The following is a 25,992-nucleotide window of genomic DNA, read 5'->3' as shown; positions in this document are numbered from 1 at the left end:
AAGGCGCATGCGCCTGAAAAAACATGCCAGCGTACCCAACACTAAATATAGGGTACGCTGATCGCATGCAGCGTCATGCGACCATAGGAGGACCTGACCGGAGGGGGCGTAGCCGGGGCAGAGCTTCGCATCGGCCGAGCGCTGCGCCTGGTAACGCAAGTCTGAAAGTAGCCTAAGAACGGACTAAAATGTCAGTAACAATAGGCATACAATGGTGTGTACTACTCGAGTGGCTATACTTGTGCTATGCACTTATAGTTTTGTTTTTTTTTAACAGTTGTAGGTGAATTATTTCATTCTAGACATTCAGCAGAGAGTGGCTCTGATGTGTGTGTGTTTTTTTTTTTTTTTTTTTTCTTTTTTTCCCCCCCCCTTTTATTTCACCATCTAAAATTCAAAACCATTTTCTTTATACCTGTGGCTGAATGGAGGCATTTTCTTTATACCTGTGGCTTTATACTATGGCTGAAATCACAAATAAGAAAAAAAAAAACCTCATCCTGCATCTATCAATGTAACAATTTGTCTTAATATTTTTTTTACTTGACTTCCATTCCTTTCTGAACTGTATTTTATTGCATGTGATCTTATTAGAAGTTATGCAAATTTCATCTTCAGTCTTGTCAAAGGTGAAACCTTTGGTAAAAATCCACAGGGATGATCAATTTTCACTGTAATGCAAGGATGACACTTCATAAAATGTAATCTACAATTCTGGTACTTCCATATGGAAATCCAACATATCTGGCTGCCTGAGTACACCCTTAAAGACATCACCATGTTAAACTCAAGCTGTGGATAGAATTACTTGTGATTGACATCCCCTTTGAGTGTATGTTCACACAGAGTGGATTCGCTGCAGATCTTTTCAGACTGGTGGGCTGAAAGTCCTCAGTGTATTATCTGCAAAGTCAATTAAATTTTACCAAACCTCAAGACCCTGTCACACTAAGCGATATCGCTAGCAATATTGCTGTAACGTCACTGGTTTTGTGACGTAGCAGCAATATTGCTAGCGATATCGCTATGTCTGATACTTGCCTCCGACCGGCTCCCCCGCTGATTATCGCTGATCGCGTGAGAACGTCCTGGACCGTTTCTCATCGTCAGTTTCCTGTGGCGCCGACGAGCGATGCGTGGACGCGGGCGTGAGGATGTCAGGATCGCCTCGTCTGACAGGTAAGTAGTGACCCCCGACCGCTGCTATGTCGCTGGTGAGATCTGCCTGTGTGGCAGCTCACTAGCGACCACTTAGCGATGCACCAGCGATCCTGACCGCGTCATATCGCTGGTCGGGATCGCTGGTGCATCGCTAAGTGTGACAGTACCTTTAACCACATGCTGCAAAAAAAAAAAAAAAATCCCAAGCAGCAAGTAAATTTCTGCATTGCTTAAATAGTATGCTTTTATGCTATTAATTTTTCACCACTACTCCCACCCCCTTTGCAAGGCAGGGACTTAATTCTGCATGTTGTACATACAGATTTTGATGATGATTTGCCAACAATTACACTCTAGATTACAAAGTGTGAAGTCTGTTCTGAAAATCTGCAACATAAATTAGCAATTTGACAATCTGCGCTTCTAGAATTTGTAGTTGGAAAATTTGAATTGCTCCTGAATTAACTCCAGTTGTAAAATGGCCATAAAGATTAGAATTGTTCCTTCTGTTCCAGTTGTCCTGCTTGTTATCCTCGATGCCAGTAAGTTCATGTGTGTGGACTACTAACTGGTGACAATCTATACCTAAGTAATGTTTGATTGCTCATTTACAGTTTGTTGATTAGGGTAAATAGGCACTATATGTTTACCAAACTTGCATAAAGCAATACGACAGGTCACTACAGGCTATGCTTACACGTTGCATTTTTTTTCAGCTCTTTTTTCCTGCAGGGAATACCTGTTTTCTTCGCAGTAAAGAAACTGCTTACAAAAAGTGTTTTGCTGCGTTTTTCAGGATCCCAAACTTCAGCTTAGCTTCCACCACAGAAGCATGAACATAGATCACCAGTGCAAACAAGACACATGTGAAACGATAAAAGCTTTTTTTTTTTTTTTTTAAAGGTCAATTTGTTAAAATTATTTTAGTGGAAAAAGACTTTTGTCTGAAAAATGTAACCATTCTGAACCAAGATAACAGTTCATGGAAAAAATGCACAATTACAAATGGTAATATTGGGGGAGGTGAATTGGTCAGGAACAGTTTACCAATGACATGGACAGAGCATTGAGTTTGTAGGACATGGTTTACTTTTCACACCTCGGTCGGCCAATGTTTACTTTTATACACATCACTAAGGCCGGTTTCACATTAGCGCTTTTTAAGCGCACGCACGGCCGGGGGTAGCTCCGCCCCCGAGCCGGCTCTCTGCCCGGCGTGCCCGCCCCTTGCTTGTAGCGCCGCCTACTAGCGGACAGCGGCGCCTGCGATCGGCGCACCCTATCTTTAGCATAGGGTGCGCAGATCGTGCGCAGGCCGTGCGCTAGTTGCGCTTTGACCTGCGCTGCGCACTTTTGACGGTGCGCCGTGCGCGCCAAAATCAAACTTTTCGGATTTTGGCGCGCACGGCGCACCGTCAAAAGTGCGCAGCGCAGGTCAAAGCGCAACTAGCGCACGGCCTGCGCACGATCTGCGCACCCTATGCTAAAGATAGGGTGCGCCGATCGCAGGCGCCGCTGTCCGCTAGTAGGCGGTGCTACAAGCAAGGGGCGGGCACGCCGGGCAGAGAGCCGGCTCGGGGCGGAGCTACCCCCGGCCGTGCGTGCGCTTAAAAAGCGCTAATGTGAAACCGGCCTTATTAAACTGTACTAATCCCAACTGCCACTTTCAACTGCCATAAACACAAAGACGTTATTGTTTAAACTTCGGATAATCAGAAAAGTAAATGGTTTTCACATAGTGCTGTACCTGCTTTTTTTTTTTTTTTTTTTTTCCCCACTAAAAACACAGCAAAACCTGATACCTTTTGTTTTTGCACTTACCCATTGTTTCCTATGAGTTAAAAAGCTGAAAGTGACATGCTGCATTTAAAAAAAAAAAAAAAACCCCAGCAAATTTCCAAATCGGTCAGGAAAAAAAACAACAATGTGTATGCATCAGATTTCTGAAATCTCATAGGCTTTTGCTGGTACTGTAAAATGAAACTTTAAATTTGCATAAAAATAAAATATACCTGTGCACATAGCCTATAACTTTGATGTATCTGAGCAATATGCTTATTTATCCACTGATGAGCCATTTCTTTCCCTGCCTCCTTGAAAATGAACACTTCACATCTGTCCTGCTCGTCAAGATCAGCAGTTTGTGTCCGGTTACACAGCACGTTAAGGTCTATGGGGAGAGCAGAGCAACAAGCCACTTTCTAGCATGTATATTGGCTTGCGACAGTTGGATTCATAACTACACTGCTCAGTAGTGCTGCAATTTCCTCTGTGTGCAACCTAAAGAAAGAACTGTGTTCAGTGTATGGGAGATATCATAGCTAGCTCTTCTCAGAGCTACAACCTGCAGAGGAGAAAAATGGTGAAGAATGCAGGATACAAGTTATTTATTGGCCAAAAATAGTGTTATTCGTCTGCCACGCCCAAATTGCAGATTATTCTGAAAATTTACTTTGAAAGTATAGTTATCATTTAATATTTTGACAAGGATTGTTACTGAAACTTCACAGGACTGTTCTGAAGGGCATCAGATAAATGATACTGTAGTTTTGCCACTTCAACAAATGCACAGCTTTGTCTAATATTTGGACAATTCTACATATTCTATTTCTTTTACACAGGTTTTTTTTTTTTTTTTTTTATTCCCTAGGATGGCACCCAAAAGGCTTACTGGTGGCACACTTGCATGAACATTGTGGCCCAATAAACAGAATTCGTGTGTCTGATGAACATTCGGTTTTTGCTACTTGTGCAGATGACGGAACAGTAAAAATCTGGAATAGTGCGAAAATGGAAGGAAAAACCAGTACAACAAGGTATAACAATGTCCAGATGAGCGTTGTATTGTAACTTTTATCAAAGTAAGAAAGTAAGCTTTTCATGACTACACCTTGGTTGCAAAGAGCCAGAGGAGTTTTCTTCACATTGCCACATTCAGAGAGCCATACTATATTATTCCATACACATAGCTTGGTAGGAACTAGTTTCTGCTGATTGGTTCCAACTGATCACTACTGGACATGTTAACATATGTTTGTATGTATTTTGGTTATGTTACTGACTTGGAATTGCATTCTTATTTTATTTAGATCCATAGTGACTTATTCTCGCATCGGTGGAAATATTAAAACTGTGACGTTTTGCCAAGGATCACAGTACGTAGCCGTGGCCTCAGACAATGGCCACATACAACTTCTGGCTATAGAAGCTTCTAAACCACCTAAATCGCCGAAAGTTCACACAATACAAAGCAGGTATGTAATATTAAACAGTTTTATAGGGAAGCCATCTTTAGAAAGTGACCTATTAGTTAAATAGGGTAACTTGTGATATGCCAATTTTTTTAAATATGCAATGCTTTTTTTTTTTTTTTTTAATAAAAAAGAAATCGTGCGTCTTTTTCCGCGCGTTTTTGACACGCGATTTCTGGGATCATTGGGGATGGCTAAAAACGCTGAGCAATGCGGGAATTAATGAGCATGCTGCGTTTTTAGCCGCTAAGCGATCCCTGAGCGGTTAAAAACGCATGCATTGGCACAAAAAGCGCATGCTAATTAATTTGATGCATCTTTTAAGCGTTTCTGCAACGTCTGATCCGGCTCAAACGCTGCGGAAACGCTTAACAAAACGCATCGTGGGCACACAGCCTAAATTGAAATAGATGATGGCACAGTTGACCCTGTTTTCCCTCCCTTCATGATGACTTGCTCTCATTGGCTGCTTCAGTAGAAACGATGGGGTCAGAGGTGCGGCTAATGTGCATGTATTGTTTCCTAAAATAGGAATTTAGTCTAAAAAATCCGCACTGGCCAATGTGACAATTGAAAAATGTCTAATTTTCAATTTCATTCATTAATGTTCCTTCCCTTTTAAGAATAATATCTAGCCTAATCTGTGCACACAAAGATGGAGCTGCAACGTTCCTTAGTCACTGTAGCATTGCATTACAGTCAGTACTTATTTTTTATTTTTTTCGTCCTTGTGGCCCAGACCAACATATCTATGCAGTTCCTTTTATGATTCTCAACTTTTTCCTAGCTGTGAGTAATCTGACCCACTATGCTTCCCGAAAACAATTACCATAGTTCTCTGGATTAAAACTATGAAAAGCTGTAAAAATGCTGAAATCTAATATATTTTTACATTCTTGCTTATTTTAAACCATCATTCTGTTGAGAATTGTTTAACTTCATAGTTCCCTTTTTATAACTATTTTTTGTCTCTAGATTTTTGGATCCACTTGAAGAAGGATGTGTAATAGATATACACCAGTTCAATTCAGGATCCCAGTCAGTACTGGCTTACGCCACAGTCAATGGATCTCTCGTTGGGTGGGATCTGAGATCTTCTAGTAATGCTTGGGCATTAAAACATGATTTGCGATTAGGTCTAATAACCTCATTTGCAGTGGATATCCACCAGTGCTGGCTCTGTATTGGTAAGTTTCCCTTTAAGCTTATATGTGCATTCACCTCTGAGCGAAGAAAAAAAAAAAAAAAGCAATGTTGCAAAATATATTTTGAGATTCTTCATTGGGGGACAAAAAACCCCATGGGTGGTGGTACTAGGAATTACAACTTTAAAGAAAAGTCATCCCCTCCTCAGCATGCTACACCCACCTACTACAATTAAGAGTGGTCTGAAACTAAAATATATTTTAATCCTCTGTCATAACTTTTTTTTTTTTTTTTCTTGTTTAAATACACTGCTCAAAAAAATAAAGGGAACACTCAAATAACACATCCTTGATCTGAGTGAATGAAATATTCTTATTGAATACTTTGTTCTGTACAAAGGTGAATGTGCTGACAACAAAATCACACAAAAATCATCAATGGAAATCAAACTTATTAACCAATGGAGGCCTGGATTTGGAGTCATACACAAAGTTAAAGTGGAATGTAATGTCTGTAAAACAAGTCAAAATGATGCTCAGTATCGTTTGTAGCCTCCATGTGCTTGTATGGCCTCCCTACAATGCCTGGGCATGCTCCTGATGAGGTTGCAGATGGTCTCCTGAGGGATCTCCTCCCAGACTTGGACTAAATCATCCACCAACTCCTGGACAGTCTATGGTGCAACGTGATGTTGGTGGATGGAGCGAGACATGATGTCCCAGATGTGCTCAATTGGATTCAGGTGTGGGGAAGGGACGGGCCAATCCATAGCTTCAATGCCTTCATCTTGCAGGAACTGCTGACACACTCCAGCCACATGAGGTCTGGCATTGTCCTGCATTAGGAGGAACCCAGGGCCAACTGCACCAGCATATGGTCTCACAAGGGGTCTGAGGATCTCATCTCCGTAGATAAAAATATAGGTTATACAATGAGTTGTCAAACACATCCTGGGACACAAGATAAATTAGATGACATAGATGACAGGAATATGGGGGTGCTTTCCTAATGTCAATGTGTTTTAGTTCAACAGTTCGTGTTCTCAAGAGGATTTGGATAAGAAGATATTTTTTTAGTGTTTACAGACCATCTCACATTTGGAAACAATAACATGTCCTTTAGAATTTCTGGGAACTGTAAAAACTGACCGCTAGCCAAAAGCTATAAAAATATTACCACGTAGACTGATAACTGGATCATAGGTCATTCCAGCATTCTACTTTTCTTGTATTTTATTCAGTCTTAGAGAACTGAAATTAACCACTTCTTTAACACTCAGGCTACCTCTGGTGAGCACATGGAGGGCTGTGCAGCCCTCCAAAGAAATGCCACCCCACACCATTACTGACCCACTGCCAAACCGGTCATGCTGAAGGATGTTGCAGGCTGCAGATCGCTCTCCACGGCATCTCCAGACTCACATCTGTCACATGTGCTCAGTGAGACCCTGCTTTCACCTGTGAAGAGCACAGGGCGCCAGTGGCGAATTTGGTCATCCTGGTGTTCTGAGGCAAATGCCAAGCGTCCTGCACGGTGTTGGGCTGTGAGCACAACCCCCATCTGTGGATGTCTGGCCCTCAGACCATCCTCATGGAGTCGGTTTCTAACCGTTTGTGCAGACACATGCACATTTGTGGCCTGCTGGAGGTCATTTTGCAGGGCTCTGGCAGTGCTCCTCCTGTTCCTCCTTGCACAAATGCGGAGGTAGTGGTCCTGCTGCTGGGTTGTTGCCCTCCTATGGCACCCTCCACATCTCCTGGTGTACTGCCCTATCGCCTGGTAGCGCCTCCAGCCTCTGGACACTACGCTGACAGACACAGCAAACCTTTTTGCCACAGCTCGCATTGATGTGCCATCCTGGATGAGCTGCACTTCCTGAGCCACTTGTGTGGGTTGTAGAGTCCGTCTCATGCTACTACGAGTGTGAAAGCACAACCAACATTGAAAAGTGACCAAAACATCAGCCAGAAAGCATTGGTACTGAGATGTGGTCCCCACCGGCAGAACCACTCCTTTGAGTGTCTTTATCATTGCCAATAATTTCCATCTGTTGTCTATTCCATTTGTACAACAGCATGTGAAATTGATTGTCAATCAGTGTTGCTTCCTAAGCGGACAGTTTGATTTCACAGAAGTTTGATTTACTTGGAATTATATTCTGCTGTTTAAGTGTTCCCTTTATTTTTTTTGAGCAGTGTATTTACAGTAATGTATGCCTTGTTTGAGAATCAAAGTGCCCCTGAGGAGAGGGTAAGTATGCTAGTGCAGTGTTGGTCAAGAGGGCAATAACCTGCAAGGGAGTAGAACAGAGCACACCCCAATGCGCATTTCTCTTTTAACACACACACACACACTCACACTCACACTCACACTATTCATTACATTTGTCTACTTTTGATATACTTTCATTCAGTATTCCTTAATTGTCAGCCTTTATTTTGCAGCTAACCCACATGAACTTTTCTGACTAATAGGCTATTATATGTCACTTGACCTCTCAAGCTGTGATCTTCTGGTTAAACACCCTATTTGTTTACCTCTTGGATTTACTACCTGGTCTTTTTTAAACTAAAATTTGTGCCACTTATTTCAGTCTTATTAAATTCCCAGTTCCATGCCTTGGCTTATTTATCCTTATAGTGCATTTACAGCTAAGACCTGGCTTTATGAATACCTGATTGAACAAAGTTGTCCTCTTTTTTTATTTATTTTTGTCTCTGCTCTATTTTGGCATTACAGATCATTGGGGGTCTTTCCTGTTGAACTGTATCTATCTGTGTATTACGTCTCTTTATTTGCTTTTACGTGTGTTAATTAATCAATAGCCACTTTTATTATGTGGCCTCTATACACCAAGTTTATAGGTTTTGTTACTTTAAAAAGTAGGACATGCAAAAAGAATTCTGCCCAAAAAAGTTAAACACAATCATTTTCTCTTTTTCCCAGAGAAAGAAAGGCTGACAGGGGCTGCATTGTATGGTGCATTACAGGGTTAACAATCTGCTTTGAGTTGTAGTAATTGGATTTTAGATTTCGCTCCCCGATTCTCTGGCTTTGATCGCTGTTTAGTTCACTGCTCAATTTAAAACAAAATCCTTATTGAATGTTTGCGCTGTGTGACTATTTTCCTGTTTTTGTTTTTTTTGTTTGTTTTGTTTATTTTATTAGGAACCAGTAGTGGAACCATGGCCTGCTGGGACATGAGATTCCAGTTGCCTATATCCAGCCATACTCACCCAGCTCGAGCAAGAATTCGGCGTCTGCTGATGCATCCCTTGAGCATGCATACAATGTATCAGTCTTGGGTTATAGCTGGTAAGTGATTTCAAGATTATTAAATTGGTTGTCTGTTTGAAGAATAAAAGTCTGCCAGTCACTGGCTGCATATGGCCGAATCGTGACAGTGTGCTATGTACACACTGTCACTATTAACCTTTACTCCCTGTTTGCGTTGGCGATTTGCATACTGGCAGGCACGTGTCAAGTGCTTGTGCATCTCTCAATTCTCTATGTTGAGAGATGCTGGGTGAGACTAGTTTGCACATGACAGCAAGTATGCATACATTCATTCAATTACATAACCACCCAATCGCACAGGGGAATACAACGAAATCACAGCTGGTTCAATGTATTTCAATGAGTCAGTACAAATTTCCAAGTTTTTCCTTGGACCAAGTGGTTTGAGGTAAAAAGAATTGCAGCAAATGCGATATGCCTCCAGTAATTGGATGGCATTCACCTGTTTATATGTCTAGGGGTCCGTGGAAGACCTCGGAATCTGAACTGTGGCACCAGAGAATCCTGACAGCGTGCACAATGCGCGTTTTGAGGAATCACAAGTCTGCAATCACATAGAGTGCCTGCACATTTGAGCCTCACAGCCGGACGACCCCTGAGCTATGTTCAGAAGAAAGTATGAATTTAAGCTTTAAGTGGTGCTGAATAAAAAGTCTTTGAAGTCAGCTTGTCTCAGTGGTTGTTTTCTTCACAGCAATCCGATCAGGGGAATTGTAGTGTAACCTGCTGGCTAATCAAATAAATGGCCCTGTAATGCATGGATGAGCCAGGCCTGCCAGAGCAGAGACCCCACTGTGATGTCCATATGCCATATTAAAGCAAAAAGCAACCTCTTTAACAAGAAAATGTGTTTTATTTACAGATGGCAACATCAGTTTTCATTTGCATTATCCTAAATAACTGTGGCATACTGGTAAACATTCATCAGAGGCAATTGTAATTTATTTCTTACCATGTAGGGTCACCCCCGAGAGAGTGAGTGTGCGTGTGTGTGTGTATATCTATAGAGATATATATATTTATTATATATCTCTATCTAGCTCTCTCTAATTGGCAAGCGCCACTAACTATTCAAGCACTGTCATATGGCTATATGACCAAACATGTGGTGAATGCCGGCTTAATTCTTTTTAGTTTCTGAAGTGGAGTCATCTGTCAGTTTATCTACATAATTGGATTTCTGCCTTTCATGAAAGGTCTAATGTTTAATGCCAAATGGCTGCGTTTTTACAAAAATCACTTGGCTTGTCTTTCAATAGCATGCTGTAAAATGCGCTAAGTAGTTCCTGTTAATCTGAAATAAATTCCTGGCGTTCATTGTGTTTTTTTTTTTATGTGTTAACTTTCTGAATGCGGTCTGCCTTCTGTGCAAGTGGCACTGGTATATCCACTCTTAATAATATCTCAGCAATTGGATAGGAATAAAATATCACTTTTATTTCAAAACTTATAAAACCTAAATAAGTGCAAGGTGCTCAAATAGATAACATACAACAAGAAAAACTTGTATATACAGCATCAATCAACAATTCCTTGATTGAAAGTGTCCTTCAATCATATATCTAAATGGACACACACATAGTGTGTAATAAATATATGTGTGTGTGTATGTGTATATATATATATATATATATATATATATATACACCCTGTGTAGTATAACTGCCTCACAATACCTAATAATTATTGCAGTTTGCCCACCAGGCCATCAGTCAGTGATATCCAACGAGAATGAGCATCAAACAAACAAAATGCCTGCTAGTCCATGCTTATATTTGGCATATATAAATGTACTCTCATGGTGTGTTTTTTTTTTTTCAAGCATATAGGGTATAGCCACATCCCATTTTACCAAACCCCTGCTAATACACTGATATATATTAATGGATTGTTACCACAGACCAGCTTTATAGACCTCCGTTATGTGTTCACTGCAGTCTCTATTTCTATACATAAATGCACATGTGTTCATGACATGGTGCTTCATTTGTGTCACATTTGAGGTATTCCATTTAACATATCAGAGCATATCACTTCAGTTGAGGAATTGTATTTAACATATATATGCATATAACCTCATTATATCATTGCACACCTCATCCTTCTATTTGAGGTGTTTTCCATGACACAAAAATCTCATAGCATGTATGCAAAAAGAACGGTCTCGCCAAATTGCGGGACTATAATCAGGTATGCTTCCAAACCCATGAATGGTGAATATGATACCCCTTCTCCTGACGCATTTCGTTATAGCTCATCAGGGGAGTCGATTGGGGCCAAAGCTGCCATGTACAGGGGTTGGACAAAATAATGGAAACACCTGGAAACATCAACAAAAGTTAGTTTAACCCCTTCACCCCCAAGGATGGTTTGCACGTTCATGACCGGGCCAATTTTTACAATTCTGACCACTGTACCTTTGAGGTCATAACTCTGGAACGCTTCCATGGATCCCGGTGATTCTGACATTGTTTTCTCGTGACATATTGTACTTCATGTTAGTGGTAAAATTTCATTCAAATAACTTGCGTTTATTTGTGAGAAAAATGGAAATTTGGCGAAAAGTTTGAAAATTTCCCAATTTTCCAACTTTGAATTTTTATGCCCTTAAATCAGAGATACGGCACACAAAAAACTTGATAACTAACATTTCCCACATGTTTACTTTACATCAGCACAATTTTGGAACCAAAATTTTTTTTTGTTAGGAAGTTATAAGGGTTAAAAGTTGACCAGTGATTTCTCATTTTTACAACACCATTTTATTTTTAGGACCACATCACATTTGAAGCCACTTTGAGGGGTCTATATGATAGAAAATACCCAAAAGTGACACCATTCGAAAAACTGCACCCCTTAAGGTGCTCAAAACCACATTCAAGAAGTTTATTAACCCGTTATGTGCGTCACAGGAGTTTTTTTTGAATATTTAAAAAAAAAAATGAACATCTAACTTTTTTTCACAAAAAAAATACTTCAGGTTCAATTTTTTTTATTTTACCAAGGGTAACAGGAGAAATTGGACTGCAAAAGTTATTGTACAATTTGTCCTGAGTACGCTGATACCTTATATGTGGGGGGGAACGACTGTTTCGGCGCATGGCAGAGCTCAGAATGGAAGGATCGCCGTTTGACTTTTTCAATGCAAAATTGGCTGGAATTGAGATCGGACACCATGTCGTGATTGGAAAACCCCTGATGTACCTAAACAGTGGAAACCCCCCACAAATGACCCCATTTTGGAAACGAGACCCCCTAAGGAACTTATATAGATGTGTGGTGAGCACTTTGAACCCCCAAGGGCTTCACAGAAGTTTATAATGCCCGGGCATGAAAATAAAAAAATCGTATTTTTTCCACAAACATGATCAATTAGTCCCCAATTTTTTCATTTTCCCAAGGGTATCAGGAGAAATTGGACCCCAAAAGTTGTTGTCCAATTTGTCATGAGTACGCTGACACCCCAAATGTGGGAGAAAACTACTGTATGGACACACGTCGGGGCTCGGAAGGGAAGCAGTGACGTTTTGGAATGCAGACTTTGATGGAATGGTCTGCGGGTGTCATGTGCGTGACCGCCCCTGACACATAGTGCCGGGTGTCAGTTGTGATAATCAGCTGACACCCGGCCGCGATCAGCGGCGCTCACCACGTGGGCGCCGCTGATCGCTGAGACATACTATCCCGTCCATGGGCATAGGGGCCCAGGTCCCATGGACGGGATAGTACGTCGGATGGCAGGAAGGGGTTAATATGGTGTAGGTCCACCTTTTGCGGCGATTACAGACTCAATTATCCGAGGTATGGATTCATACAAGGTGTGAATTGTTTCCAAAGGAATTGTAGCCCATTCTTCAGTTAAAACACCCTCCAGTTCTTTGAGTGACGATGACGGCGGAAATAGATGTCTAACTTGAATCTCTAAAATCGACCATAAATGCTCAATAATGAGGTCTGGGGATTGTGGGGGCCAGATGAGATGCTCAACTTCATTACAATGTTCCTCATGCCATGCTTTAACGATTCTAGCTGTATGAATTGGTGCATTATCATCCTGAAAGATGGCGTTCCCCTTCGGGAACAGTGCTTGAACAATAGGATGTACTTGGTCGCCCAAAATGCCTAAATAATCTCGGCTGTTAATTCTTCCATGAAGGGATATCATTGGCCCAGCGGATCTCCACGAAATAGCACCCCAGATCATCACAGAACCTCCGTCATGTTTTACAGTTGGGAGAATGCAGTCTGGATGGAATGCTTCTTTCGGCTGTCTCCAAACGTACACTCGGCCGGAGGTCGGAAATAGGGTAAACGATGATTCTCCTGACAATATCACATGTTTCCACTGCTCGAGGGACCATTTCTGGAGGTTTCTACACCACTCTAAACGCTTGGAAACATTTGTCATTGAGAGCAGCAGTTTTCGAATTGCAGCTCTTCCGTGGAATCCAGATTAGTGCAGCTCCCGACTAACATTTTTCGTGGAAACTGGGTTCTGTAGGTGTTCATTGAGCTCAGCAGTGATTTTCGGAGCCGTGGTCTTGCGATCCTCTCACAATTCGCTTTAAGGCCCTGTCACACTAAGCGAGATCGCTAGCGAGATTGCTGCTGAGTCACTAGAACTGTGACGTTATAGCGATCTTACCAGCGAGATCGCGGTGTGTGACAGTGACCAGCGACCAGCCCCCCTGCCGGGTATCGCTGATCGTGCCCGAAATGTCGGGACACTTCTTTGGTCGCTCATTTCCCGCTGAGTCGCTTGTATCGTCACGTTTGACACCTAGCCTAACGACCTCGTTAGCGACTCAGAAGAAAGACAAGGCGGGGATTAGCGTTCCCATTTCCACGCCTACCTCGGCTCCGATTGGAAGTCACTACAGCGTCCTCATTGGCGGGCTTCCTTTTAAAAGAAGCTAACAAAGTAGCGCTTCAGTTCTTTGTTCCTGACCCGGGTGTGTCCAAGTTGAGATCCTGTTTTTGTCCAACGGCTGCGACTCCATTTTGGATCATCTGCTTTTCCATCTTCGTTGCTTCTCTAGCCAGTTAATGGTAGGTATTTTTTGAATGAAATGGAGCGCTAGTACGTCACCTTCTTTTAAATGAACGGTTAATCAGGACGCGGTAGCGTCCACCATTCAGAGCTGAGAGGGCGTGAGAAAGGGAGCGCTATCCACGCCTGTGCAAGTACAGCGTCACACAGTACATCCCTGATCGAGGTGTGAATCGTCAATGGAACATGCAATGTGACAGGGTCCCAACGACCACCGACATCGTTACAAAGGTCGCTATGACACGCTAGATCGTTGCTCCGTCGTTGGGTAGATTGGACTGTCTGACATCTCAATAGCGACCACATAGCGATGCGGCAACGATCCCTATCGTGTCGTATCGCTGTCGGGATCGTTATAGCGTCGCTAGGTGTGACGGGACCTTTAGAGTCTGACGGTCTCTCTCAGTCAACTTTGACTTTCGGCCGGACCTGTGCTTTGCTGCGGACGTTTTTCCTTCTCTTTCAAACGCAGTCATTACTTTGGAGACAGTACCTCTTGATACGCCAAGCATTCGGGCACTTTCTGTTACACTAGCGCCTGCCATACGAGCAAAAACAAATTGGCCTCTTTGAAAATCCGAGAGGTTTGCCATAGGTATCAGGTTCTTATCAATGTTCTTACAATTCTGCAAAACATTTAATTATTAATTTACATACACATATCACATAACTCAAATAATCAACTACAAAACATTACCATATGTCACAGTTTGCATGTTTATAACATGTTCTAAGATTATGATGCCAAAACGTTAGGTGTTTATAATTTTTTGTCCAACCTCTGTGTATCAGGTGGCCGTTTTATATCCAGAGTGACATGCGTCTGTGCAAACCAAAGGTCAAATTACAAAATGTTGGAGTTAAAGGAACAGTTGATTTTCTACAGTGAATTGCCTGTACGCAGTATTTCAGTTCCATGGTTTCATTTATATCAAGTGTACAACTACTGCAAGGATTTAAAGCAAATCTGCGACTGTTTATGGCTGTTATTTTTTTTATTAAACCACATGATGAAAAGTATATGATCTTAAAACTGCATATACCATAGTCTATGGTGGAGGGGAAAAAAACCGAAGGCCATTTAAAAAAACAAAAAAACAAACACACACCTGAAAGGTCTGAATATTGGGAGCATCATGGCGCAGTGGTTAGCACTGGATCTTTGCAGTGCTTGAGTTGGAAGTTCAAATGTCACCAAGGACCACATCTGAGAGGAGTTTGTATGTTCTTTCTGTGTTTTGTGTGGGTTTCCTCCCACTCCAAAAACATACGGATAGGGAATTTAGATTGTGAGCCCCAATTCCTAGGGTTATAATTTTATCTTTTAAGGGGTTTGTATCTGTAAAATGAATAGTCTGCAGTGACTGCAGACTTTTATATATTCCCCCATTTTGTGTGCTGCGAAGTTTTGCCGTTTTGAGACTGCTCAGGCGTAATTATTATTATTATTATTTATTGTTATAGCGCCATTTATTCCATGGCGCTTTACATGTGAGGGGGGTATACATAAAAACAAGTACAATAATCTTAAACAATACAAGTCATAACTGGTACAGGAGGAGAGAGGACCCTGCCCGCGAGGGCTCACAATCTTCAAGGGATGGGTGATAATACAGTAGGCGAGGGTAGAGCTGGTCGTGCAGCGGTTTGGTCGATCGGTGGTTACTGCAGGTTATAGGCTTGTCGGAAGAGGTGGGTCTTCAGGCTCTTTTTGAAGGTTTCGATGGTAGGTGAGAGTCTGATATGTTGTGGTAGAGAGTTCCAGAGTAGGGGTGATGCGCGAGAGAAATCTTGTATGCGATTGTGGGAAGAGGAGATAAGAGGGGAGTAGAGAAGGAGATCTTGTGAGGATCGGAGGTTGCGTGCAGGAAAGTACCGGGAGACGAGGTCACAGATGTATGGAGGAGACAAGTTGTGGATGGCTTTGTATGTCATGGTTAGGGTTTTGTAATGGAGTCTCTGGGCAATTGGGAGCCAGTGAAGGGATTGACAGAGGGGAGAAGCTGGGGAATAGCGGGGGGACAGGTGGATTAGTCGGGCAGCAGAGTTTAGAATAGATTGGAGGGGTGCGAGAGTGTTTGAGGGGAGGCCGCAGAGCATGAGGTTGCAGTAGTCAAGGCGAGAGATGATGAGGGCATGGACTAGGGTTTTTGCAGATTCTTGGGTGAGGAATGAACGGATGCGTGAAATATTTTTGAGTTGAAGTCGGCAGGAAGTGGAAAGGGTTTGGATATGTGGTTTGAAGGAGAGATCAGCATCAAGGATTACTCCGAGGCAGCGAGCTTGTGGGACTGGGGAGAGTGGGCAGTCATTTACTGTAATTGATAGGTTCGTAGGCGGGGTCACGTGAGATGGGGGGAAAGATGATGAATTCTGTTTTGTCCATGTTGAGTTTCAGATATCTAGTGGAGAAGAAGGATGAAATAGTGGACAGACATTGAGGGATTCTGGTTAGTAGGGAGGTGATATCTGGTCCAGAGATGTAGATCTGTGTGTCATCAGCATAAAGATGATACTGAAAGCCATGAGATTCTATGAGCTGTCCCAGGCCAAAGGTGTAAATAGAGAACAGCAGGGGCCCTAGGACTGAACCTTGTGGGACTCCGACAGATAGGGGGCGAGGTGAGGAGGTGGTGTGTGAGTGGGAGACGCTGAATGTCCGGTCTGTTAGGTATGATGAGATCCAGGAGAGGGCCAAGTCTGTGATGCCGAGGGATGAGAGGGTCTGTAATAATAGGGAATGGTCCACTGTGTCAAAGGCAGCCGACAGGTCCAGGAGGAGGAGGACAGAGTAGTGCCGCTTGCTCTTGGCAGTTAAGAGGTCATTGGTGACCTTAGTAAGGGCAGTTTCAGTGGAGTGGTGTGACCGGAAGCCAGATTGTAAGCGGTCGAAGAGGGAGCAAGAAGAGAGATGGGAGGACAGTTCAAGGTAGACGTGTTGTTCCAGTAGCTTGGAGGCGTATGGGAGAAGTGATATAGGGCGATAGCTAGATGCAGAGGATGGGTCAAGAGAGGGCTTTTTGAGGATAGGTGTGATGGAGGCATGTTTAAAGCTTGAGGGGAAAACACCAGTTGTTAGTGATAGGTTGAAGAGATGGGTTAGGGTTGGGATGAAGACTGTGGTGAGGTTTGGGATGAAGTGGGATGGGATCGGGTCGAGTGCACAGGTGGTGAGATGTGATCTTGAGAGTAGAGTGGAGAGTCGATCTTCTGTAATGGTGGAGAAGTTGGTTTTGAAGGTGGAGGGCTGGGAAGTCGGGAGGAAGGGCTCTGGGGGTTGTTGACCAAAACTGTCCCTGATGTTATCAATTTTCTGCTTGAAAAATGAGGCAAAGTCTTCAGCTGAGATGAGTGGGGAGGGAGGAGGTGCTGGGGGGCGGAGGAGAGAATTGAAGGTGTTGAATAACTGTTTAGGGTTGTGAGACAGGGAGGATATGAGAGATGAGAAGTAGGTTTGTTTAGCTGTGGCGAGTGTGGTCTTGAAAGTAGTGAGGGACTGTTTGAATGCGATGAAATGCTCGTTGGAGTGGGATCTTTTCCATCTGCGCTCAGCAGCCCTGGAAGCTCGCCTCAGCTCTTTGGTCAGGCTGGTGTGCCAGGGCTGTCTGTTGATTTTGCGAGTTTTGGTATGTGTAAGTGGGGCAGCGGATTCCAAAGCTACAGCTATTGTGGTGTTATATAGAGCGGCAGCGTCATCCGCATTGTGTAAGGAACTTATATCTGTAAGAGGGAGGAGGGATTCGGAGAATGAGTGTAGGTCAAGGTGTTTAAGATTCCTGCGAGGGTGTGAAAGTTTGTGGGGTGGGGATTGTAGACATGGAGTGAAGAGGGAAGAGAATGTGAGCAGGTTGTGGTCAGAGAGAGGAAGAGGTGAGTTAGAGAGGTTAGATAGGGAGCAGAGGCGGGTGAAGATGAGGTCCAGTGTGTGACCATCTTTGTGGGTGGCTGTAGAAGACCATTGAGTGAGGCCGAAGGAGGAAGTGAGAAATAGAAGTTTAGTGGCAGCTGAGAGGGAAGTGTCAATGGGGATGTTGAAGTCGCCCATGATGATAGTAGGGATGTCCGCGGAAAGGAAATGAAGTAACCAGGTGGTGAAGTGGTCAAAGAAGGTGGTGGCTGGCCCTGGGGGGCGGTAGATGACAGCCAGTTGGAGGTTGGAGGGGGAGTAGATGCGCACAGAGTGCACCTCAAAGGAAGGGAGGGTAACAGAGGGTGGCAGTGGGATTGGGGTGAAGGAGCAGGTATCTGACAGGAGAAAACCAACTCCTCCACCATGTTTGCTGCTGGGGCGGGGGGTGTGAGAAAGGTGGAAGCCGCCATACGAAAGTGCAGCAGGAGAGGCTGTGTCAGAAGGGGTGAGCCAGGTTTCGGTGATGGCGAGGAAGGAGAGTTTGGTAGTAACAAAAAGATCATGGATGTAGGAAAGCTTGTTGCAGACAGAGCGAGCGTTCCACAGAGCTCCTGTTAGTGGGACTGGGGAAGCGGGGGCTGGGTGAATGGGTATAAGGTTGGAGAGGTTACGGAAGGTTGTGATAGAGCGTGGATGGGAGGTAGAAATGACTGTGGGAATGTGGTGAGGAGGACCAGGATTTGGAGAGATATCACCAGCAGGATATCACCAGAAGGAGCAGAGAAAGTGTTAGCAGGTGGGAGCAGGAGAGGGCATGAGGGGGCTGTCTGTGTTTGGAGACAGAGGATTGTATGTTAAGGAACAGTTTTGAGGCGGAGGTGAGGTGGATGGGGAGGATTGAAGAAGAGATGAACAGTTCCTTACTAGGAGTAGGGATTAGGGGAATTAGCAGAAAGTGAAGGATTATTGGGGTGAAAGTGAAAACAAACAAACATTGTTTACAGTGACTGTGTCCAGTTACCTTCAGTTCCATTCTGGTTCAATTCTGGTTTTAATTCTTAAATTAATCTTCACACTTCTAGCACACACTTATAGCAATCACAATACAGACTGAAGTCTATGCAGACTTGTACTCTGCAATATATGTACAACTAAGTGCAGTCAGGTGTGAAGCAGAGAGGAGTGGTCTCTGCTCATCTTGGCCAGACAATTAAGAGTGGACCAGATGTATATGATCGAGCCAGAGTAAACAAGGTCATAAATAACACTGGGGTAAGCTGGGGTTAGCTGAAAGGCATACCATGTGAATGCTAGGTGCAGAGGCAAGTCTATGTGCAAAGCTGGGTGACGCACTGTGTGTCCTTCATAGACAGACAGCAGGAGAGCAGGAGAGCTGGGTGGATGGACATACCATGTGAATGCTAGGTGCAGAGGCAAGTCTATGTGCAAAGCTGGGTGACGCACTGTGTGTCCTTCATAGACAGACAGCAGGAGAGCTGGGTGGATGGACATACCTGTCGGAAGAATAGAGATGCTTGTTAGAGTGCGATGGTGGCAGGTAGCAGGGCACAGTCTGTATTCATCCTTCTGGTTTTAATTCTTAAATTAATCTTCACACTTCACACAGGCGTATGCACAACACATGCAACACTGCCGTTTCAGAGTCCGTCTATTGGGTTAGACCTCGCTCCATACACTTGGATTAAGCGATGTCATGCCCACTAGACTGAGTCGGTGCTGATAACCAAAAAATTAGTCGCAGTAGATAATAAGGATGGTTAGCACTCGACTGAAGGGTTTTAAGCGGTGCCTCCTTCCTCCACTGCGCCACCAATGATCCTCTGGCATACTTGCTCCACGTTGGCTCCTCAGGAATCAGCATCACTGGCCACTTCGGGTTATCCACAAACATTTGCGAAATATTGTCTAGCAGTGACACCCATTACCTGGCTACCACAGACTCTCATCTTATAAGTGCGACTATGTGATAAAGGCGGTTGTCAGGCCGAAACGTCAGCTGTCGCTTCCTCACCGTCAACTAATAATAAAAATATTTCACTTTGAATACAATCAACGTGTGCAGTGACTCTATATTGAATCATGCCCACTAGACTGGCTCTGTCAGAAACCGGCGAATCCTCGCAGCACACCGTGCAGTGTGATTGCAGACTTATCAATTTACAATTTGACAATCAGACTTAACAATTTGAGTACGAGCTGCAATTTTTATAGCATGATGGTGGGGAAATATGAGGCTGTCGAGTTCAGAGTAAGAGACCTGACTGTCTGTACATTGGTGATTGTCTGACTCAGTCGGCCCAAAGCAGAGTTTAAATGAACGTATTAATATATGTAAATTATTTATAGCTGCTGATGTATAAACTGATGCCCATATGGGTGAAATGTTGGATCAGACCAAATAGTTTTTTTCACAATTGCGGCGCATCATTAGAAATCTGATACAATACAGTAATTTAATTTTTTTTTACTCTGTCGCCTAATTGGGGGACACAGAACCTTGGGTGTTATGCTGCTGTCCACTTGGAGGCGACACTATGCATAATCTGAAAAAGATTAACTTTGGCTCCTCCTCTGCAGTATACACCCCTGGACGGCGTCAGCCTTCTCCAGTTTTTGCTTAGTGTCGCAAGGAGGCACACCTTTTTTTTTTTTTCTTCCGTTTTTTCCTTTTTTCGTCCGGAAATACAGATGAAGAAAAGTGGGTCTCCAGCGAGACTCCCGGCATGGCTCCCTCCTTGGTCCCCTATTAGGGGTACCCGGTTGAGGTCGAGGTGGTTTTATCCCCATGTCGCTCCCTCCCCAGTCCCTCGGGTCCTGGTTCGAGGTCGAGACCCCCCTCCTTCCCCAACCCCTTTAAGGGGTCTGGGTTGAGGTTGAGGCGAGGATGAAGACCCCCTGACGGTGACAGACGCACCCTCCCTAATCCCCCGCAGGGGGCATTAGGTTGAGACGCCTCAGGTAGGGTCGGAGATCAGGCAGCATTTCGCAGCTTCCAGGGACCCCAGGCTGGCTGAGGGATCCTGTTGGGGCCGGGGGAGGGTGCGGACTGGATGGCACAGCAGAGACAGGGTTTTTTCTGCATCCCTGTCTCTGCAACAGCAGCGGCTCCATAGTGCTTCAGGGGCACCCCATACAAAAACCGCTGCCCCTGCTACCCCCACCGCTATCCAGTCGACCATTCTGGGGGGGTCTGGTACAAATCCGCCCCCCCCCCCGGACTACCGCGCCGCTCTGGAGCCCTCCTGGGCATCAGGCTTCTAATTTAGGCCGCGGCTTCGGCCTAGCTGAAGCCGCCGCCTTTTCCCCGCCCCCCGGCCCGCCCCCCAGATGACCAAAATGACACGCTGGAGTGTCATAGAAGGGGCGGATTGAAGCAGAAAGGGCGCGTTTTTACACAGCCCAGCACGCCCTTTTCAGCTCTCCGCCCCCTCCTCCCTCTCCTCAGAGCCCCGGTGGCCATTTTTTTTCTCTGGATGAGATCCAGGAGAGGAGCATCACAGCGGTCTCCGGGGGGCACAGAACTTGGATCTGTCGGCGCTGGACCTAGAGGCATACCGGTGGGGTAAGCTCACAGCTGGGTTCTCATACTCAGCTGTGAATCTATACTTCCTATAAGGCTTTCTGTGGGTTCCCTCTGCGTAGCCACCCCTGTACGATCCCTTATAGCCAGCCTCTGTGCACTATGCCGGGCTCAAGGAAGAGAACCAGGCAGGAATGTTTCTATGCATTCTGCACAGCCTGCAAAGCCACGCTCCCTAGTGGCAGCACGTATCCGCACTGCCGGGACTGCATCCAGAACTCCGGGTCAGAACCCCAGGGAGTCCCTACTGACGCTTCAGTGTCACAGGCCACGCCGGAATGGGCAACTCAGATGTCTCGGTCTATGTCACAGTCCATAGACAACCTAACTGCTACATTACTGCAAGCTCTGCAGAGTCGGGCCCCGGCTATGGACGGTACACAGCAAACGGACAGCTTGTCTCAGGAACATGCTGCTTCCGTCTCTCACAGACTTAAGTGGACCCACAGGTCTCGATCACCTAAGTCGCACTATAGCACAAGGTCGTCCCCCTCTAGGGAGAGACAGTGTCATTCCAGGTCTCCTGGGCAGTCCCCTGCCACAGACAGTGCAATTTACCACAGGAAGACCCCAGGTCGCCCTCCAGGGATCACCTTAGCGAGGCACAGGATTCGGAGGGCATCTGTGACTCCGACTCAGATAATGAAACGGTCAGGTCCGTGGTACCTTCTCCCCCTAGCAATACAGCGCTAGTTGAGGACATAATTTCTGCCATTCATCGGGTGCTAAAAATTCCAGAGTCGCCCCCGGAAGTCCCAGAACATAGGATTTGCTTCGAAAGTGTTCAAAAACCACCTAAGGTCTTCCCTAATCACGATGAGTTTGAGAAAATACTTACCAAACAGTTTGCGCAGCCTGACAAAAAATTCGCTAATCGCAAATATTTGGAAGCGAAGTACCCCTTCCCACAGAAAGACGCCAAACAATGGACAGATCCACCTGAAGTGGACCCTCCGGTTTCTAGGCTAGCAGCGCAGACTTTACTCTCTCTGCCGGATAGCTCAACCCTCAGGGACGCAGCAGACCGGCAAGTAGAACGCATGGCTCGTTCTATTTTCGAAGCGGCAGGCGCCTCTCTGGGCCCTGCATTCGCTTCAGTTTGGGCAGCCAAGGCCATCCTGGCTTGGGCCAAAAAACTACAGGAGGGTCTTCAGGCTTCAAATCCTGAACTCTCGGACCAAGCGGTCCAGATGGCAGTGGTAGCAGACTACATGATTCATGCAGCCCTGGATTCCGCCAGAGGTGTAGCGGGAATAGCATCTAACGCCATCACGATCCGACGCATCCTCTGGCTGCGAGAATGGAAAGCGGATGCGGCCTCAAAGAAGTCCCTCACGCGACTTCCGTATATTACTGGAAGACTTTTCGGTGAAAAGTTGGACACCATGATAGCCAATGCCACTGGGGGTAAGAGTACCTCTCTCCCTCAACTAAAACCGAAACGCACGTTTAAACGAAGAAACCAGAAGCGATTCCGATCCTTTCGGAATTCCTCAGGCTGGTCCGTTTCGCGCCCAGTGCAAAACCGCAACCGTTCTCCACGCAGAGACAACCCACGGACGCAGCAGCGACCGGACAGGGCTTGGCAGTCGAAAGCAGGCCAAGCGAAACCCAAGGGAGGAAAACCTCAGAACCTCACTTCATCATGACTCGAGACCTCCGGAAGACACCCCACCAGTAGGCGGCCGACTTTTACTCTTTCAGCAAGTCTGGCTGCCTATTACAGAAGACAGGTGGGTCAGGGAAATAGTGTCTTCCGGATACAAGATAGAGTTCACTTCCGTTCCACCGAACCGGTTCTTCCTTTCTGTTCCTCCAACACCACCAGAAAAGGCTCGTGTTTTCCACCAAGCGGTTTCCTCTCTCCTTCAATCAGGAGTTGTGGTGCCGGTTCCCGCGAACGAGAGATTCCGAGGATTCTACTCAAATTTGTTCGTAGTCCCCAAGAAAGGAGGCGGCGTCCGACCCATACTGGACCTAAAACAGCTCAACAATTACGTACGGGTCCGTCATTTCCGCATGGAGTCCCTCCGGTCCATCATTGCATCCATGGAGCAGGGAGAATACCTCGCCTCCATAGACATACAGGATGCGTATCTCCACATACCAATTGCTCCCGCCCACCAGAGGTTTCTCAGGTTCGCGGTCAACCAAAACCACTACCAGTTTGTCGCCCTTCCGTTCGGACTCGCCACGGCTCCAAGAACGTTCACCAAAGTCATGGCGGCCACCATGGACGTCCTGCACTCAAGAGGCATCCTAGTCGTCCCGTACCTGGACGACCTCCTCGTCAAGTCTCCCACTTTCAAAGACTGCGAGGTCAGTGTCTCAATCACTCTAGACACTCTGAGTCGCCTGGGATGGCTAGTCAACGTACAGAAATCGTCGACCTTCCCATCTCGGACTCATTCCTGGGAATGGTATTCAACACCGCCAGGGGCCTGGTGCTCCTTCCCAAGGACAAGACACTGGCCATCCGTCTGGGAGTTCGCACACTCCTTCGCAGTCCTCCTCGATCTCTCCGGTTTGCCATGAGAATCCTCGGCAGGATGGCAGCAGCAATAGAGGCAGTGCCATTTGCCCAGTTTCACCTCAGGGTCCTTCAACTAGCCATACTCAGGTCTTGGGACAGGAACCCCTTCTCCCTCGACAGGGAGTTCAGGTTGACGTCATCAACCAGGAGATCCCTGCATTGGTGGCTCAAACCAACCTCGCTTACACGAGGGAAGCCATTCCTCTCAGGACATTGGAAGATCCTGACTACCGATGCAAGCCTGACAGGCTGGGGGGCGGTGCACCTACATCACAGGGCAAGTGGTCACCGAGGGAAGTGACATTGCCCATCAATGTTCTGGAAATCAGGGCCATCCTCTTGGCACTGAGAGCCTTTCATCACTTGCTTGCAGCCTCGCACATACGGATACAGTCGGACAATGCCACGGCTGTGGCATACGTGAACCACCAAGGCGGGACCCGCAGCGCCCAGGCAATGAGAGAAGTGGCTCATATCCTCCGCTGGGCGGAAGACACAAGGTCGGTACTTTCTGCGGTACACATTCCGGGTGTAGAAAACTGGGAAGCCGACTTCCTCAGCAGGCAAGGAATGGACTCGGGGGAGTGGTCTCTCCATCCCGAGATTTTTTACCAAATCTGTCAACGCTGGGGAACCCCGGATGTGGACCTAATGGCATCCCATCTCAATACCAAGGTCCCCAATTTCATGGCCAGGACACACGACCCGCGGTCGCTCGGAGCGGATGCCCTGGTCCAGGACTGGTCCCAGTTCCGACTCCTGTACATTTTTCCACCCCTCCCCCTAATCACCAGGGTCGTGAGGAAGATCAAGCAAGAGGGAATTCCGACCATCCTCATCGCGCCAGACTGGCCCAGACGTATTTGGTACGCCGACATCGTGCAACTTACGGCAGACGCCCCCTGGCGTCTACCCGACCGTCACGACCTTCTGTCTCAAGGTCCGTTCTTCCACCAGAATTCAGGGGCTCTCAATTTGACGGCATGGCCCTTGAAACCTGGATTCTAACCCAGGCAGGTTTTTCACCGGCAGTCATTGCAACTATGATCAGGGCAAGGAAGCCTGCCTCCGCCAAGCTCTATTATCGTACCTGGAGAGCTTTCTTTTCTTGGTGCGAATCTCATGGACAAGTCCCACTCCCTTATTCCCTCCCGAAGGTACTAGGTTTTCTTCAATCGGGCCTAGACGCCAAGCTATCCTTAAGTTCGCTTAAGAGTCAGGTGTCGGCGCTTTCAGTCCTTTTTCAAAAGCGCATTGCTATTAAACCGCAAGTAAGGACTTTCATCCAGGGAGTTTCCCGATTGGTTCCTCCCTACAAACGTCCGCTGGATACGTGGGACCTCAATCTGGTCCTGACAGCATTGCAAGCCCCACCCTTCGAACCTCTTAGAGGAGTTCCACTCTCCATTCTGTCTCAGAAAGTGGTTTTTCTAGTGGCGATCACCTCGTTACGCAGAGTGTCGGAATTGTCAGCACTTTCCTGCAGACGGCCTTTCCTAGCCTTTCACCAGGACAAGGTGGTTCTCCGCACGGTACCATCCTTCCGAAGGTTGTGTCCAACTTTCGCCTTAACGAAGAGATTTCACTGCCTTCCCTTTGCCCGGTTCCGGTTCATAGAGTGGAGAAGGCTCTGCATACGCTTGACCTCGTCAGAGCATTGCGGATTTACGTGTCCAGGACTGCACCTTTCCGGAAATCTGATTCCCTCTTCATTCTTCCGGAAGGTAGTCGCAAGGGGTTGCCGGCTTCCAAGGCTACCCTTGCCAGGTGGATCAGGTCCACCATACATGAGGCCTACCGACTTAACAGTTCCCCTCTTCCGGCCGGTATCACGGCACACTCTACACGGGCAGTAGGGGCATCCTGGGCCATTCGGCATCAGGCTTCGGCACAACAAGTGTGCAAGGCGGCCACTTGGACTAGCCTACACATGTTTACGAAACACTACAGTGTTCATACCCAGTCCTCAGCGGATGCGAGCCTGGGTAGACTGGTTCTGCAGGCGGCAGTACCCCAAGTCTAGGGGACTGTCAGCACAATATTCGTCCACTGCTTCCCACCCAGGGACTGCTTTGGGATGTCCCAAGGTTCTGTGTCCCCCAA

At 45.9% G+C, this 25,992-nt stretch overlaps 1 protein-coding gene across 1 annotated transcript in view; it reads left to right on the top strand.

The window, feature by feature from the left end:
• PIK3R4 (phosphoinositide-3-kinase regulatory subunit 4) overlaps positions 1-25,992 on the top strand; it is an 88,263-nt gene that overhangs the window by 34,985 nt on the left and 27,286 nt on the right. Inside the window, exons 13-16 of the mRNA XM_073569308.1 lie at positions 3,812-3,977; positions 4,251-4,415; positions 5,388-5,599; positions 8,727-8,873. Coding sequence (XP_073425409.1) covers positions 3,812-3,977; positions 4,251-4,415; positions 5,388-5,599; positions 8,727-8,873 — 690 coding nt within the window. The remainder of the gene's footprint in view (positions 1-3,811; positions 3,978-4,250; positions 4,416-5,387; positions 5,600-8,726; positions 8,874-25,992) is intronic.

This window comes from Dendrobates tinctorius, unplaced genomic scaffold, assembly GCF_039654945.1.
Source record: "Dendrobates tinctorius isolate UK_male_01 unplaced genomic scaffold, ASM3965494v1 ptg000005l, whole genome shotgun sequence".
In the NCBI taxonomy this organism is placed as follows: Eukaryota; Metazoa; Chordata; class Amphibia; order Anura; family Dendrobatidae; genus Dendrobates; species Dendrobates tinctorius.
This window is presented reverse-complemented; position numbering and strand designations above follow the sequence as displayed.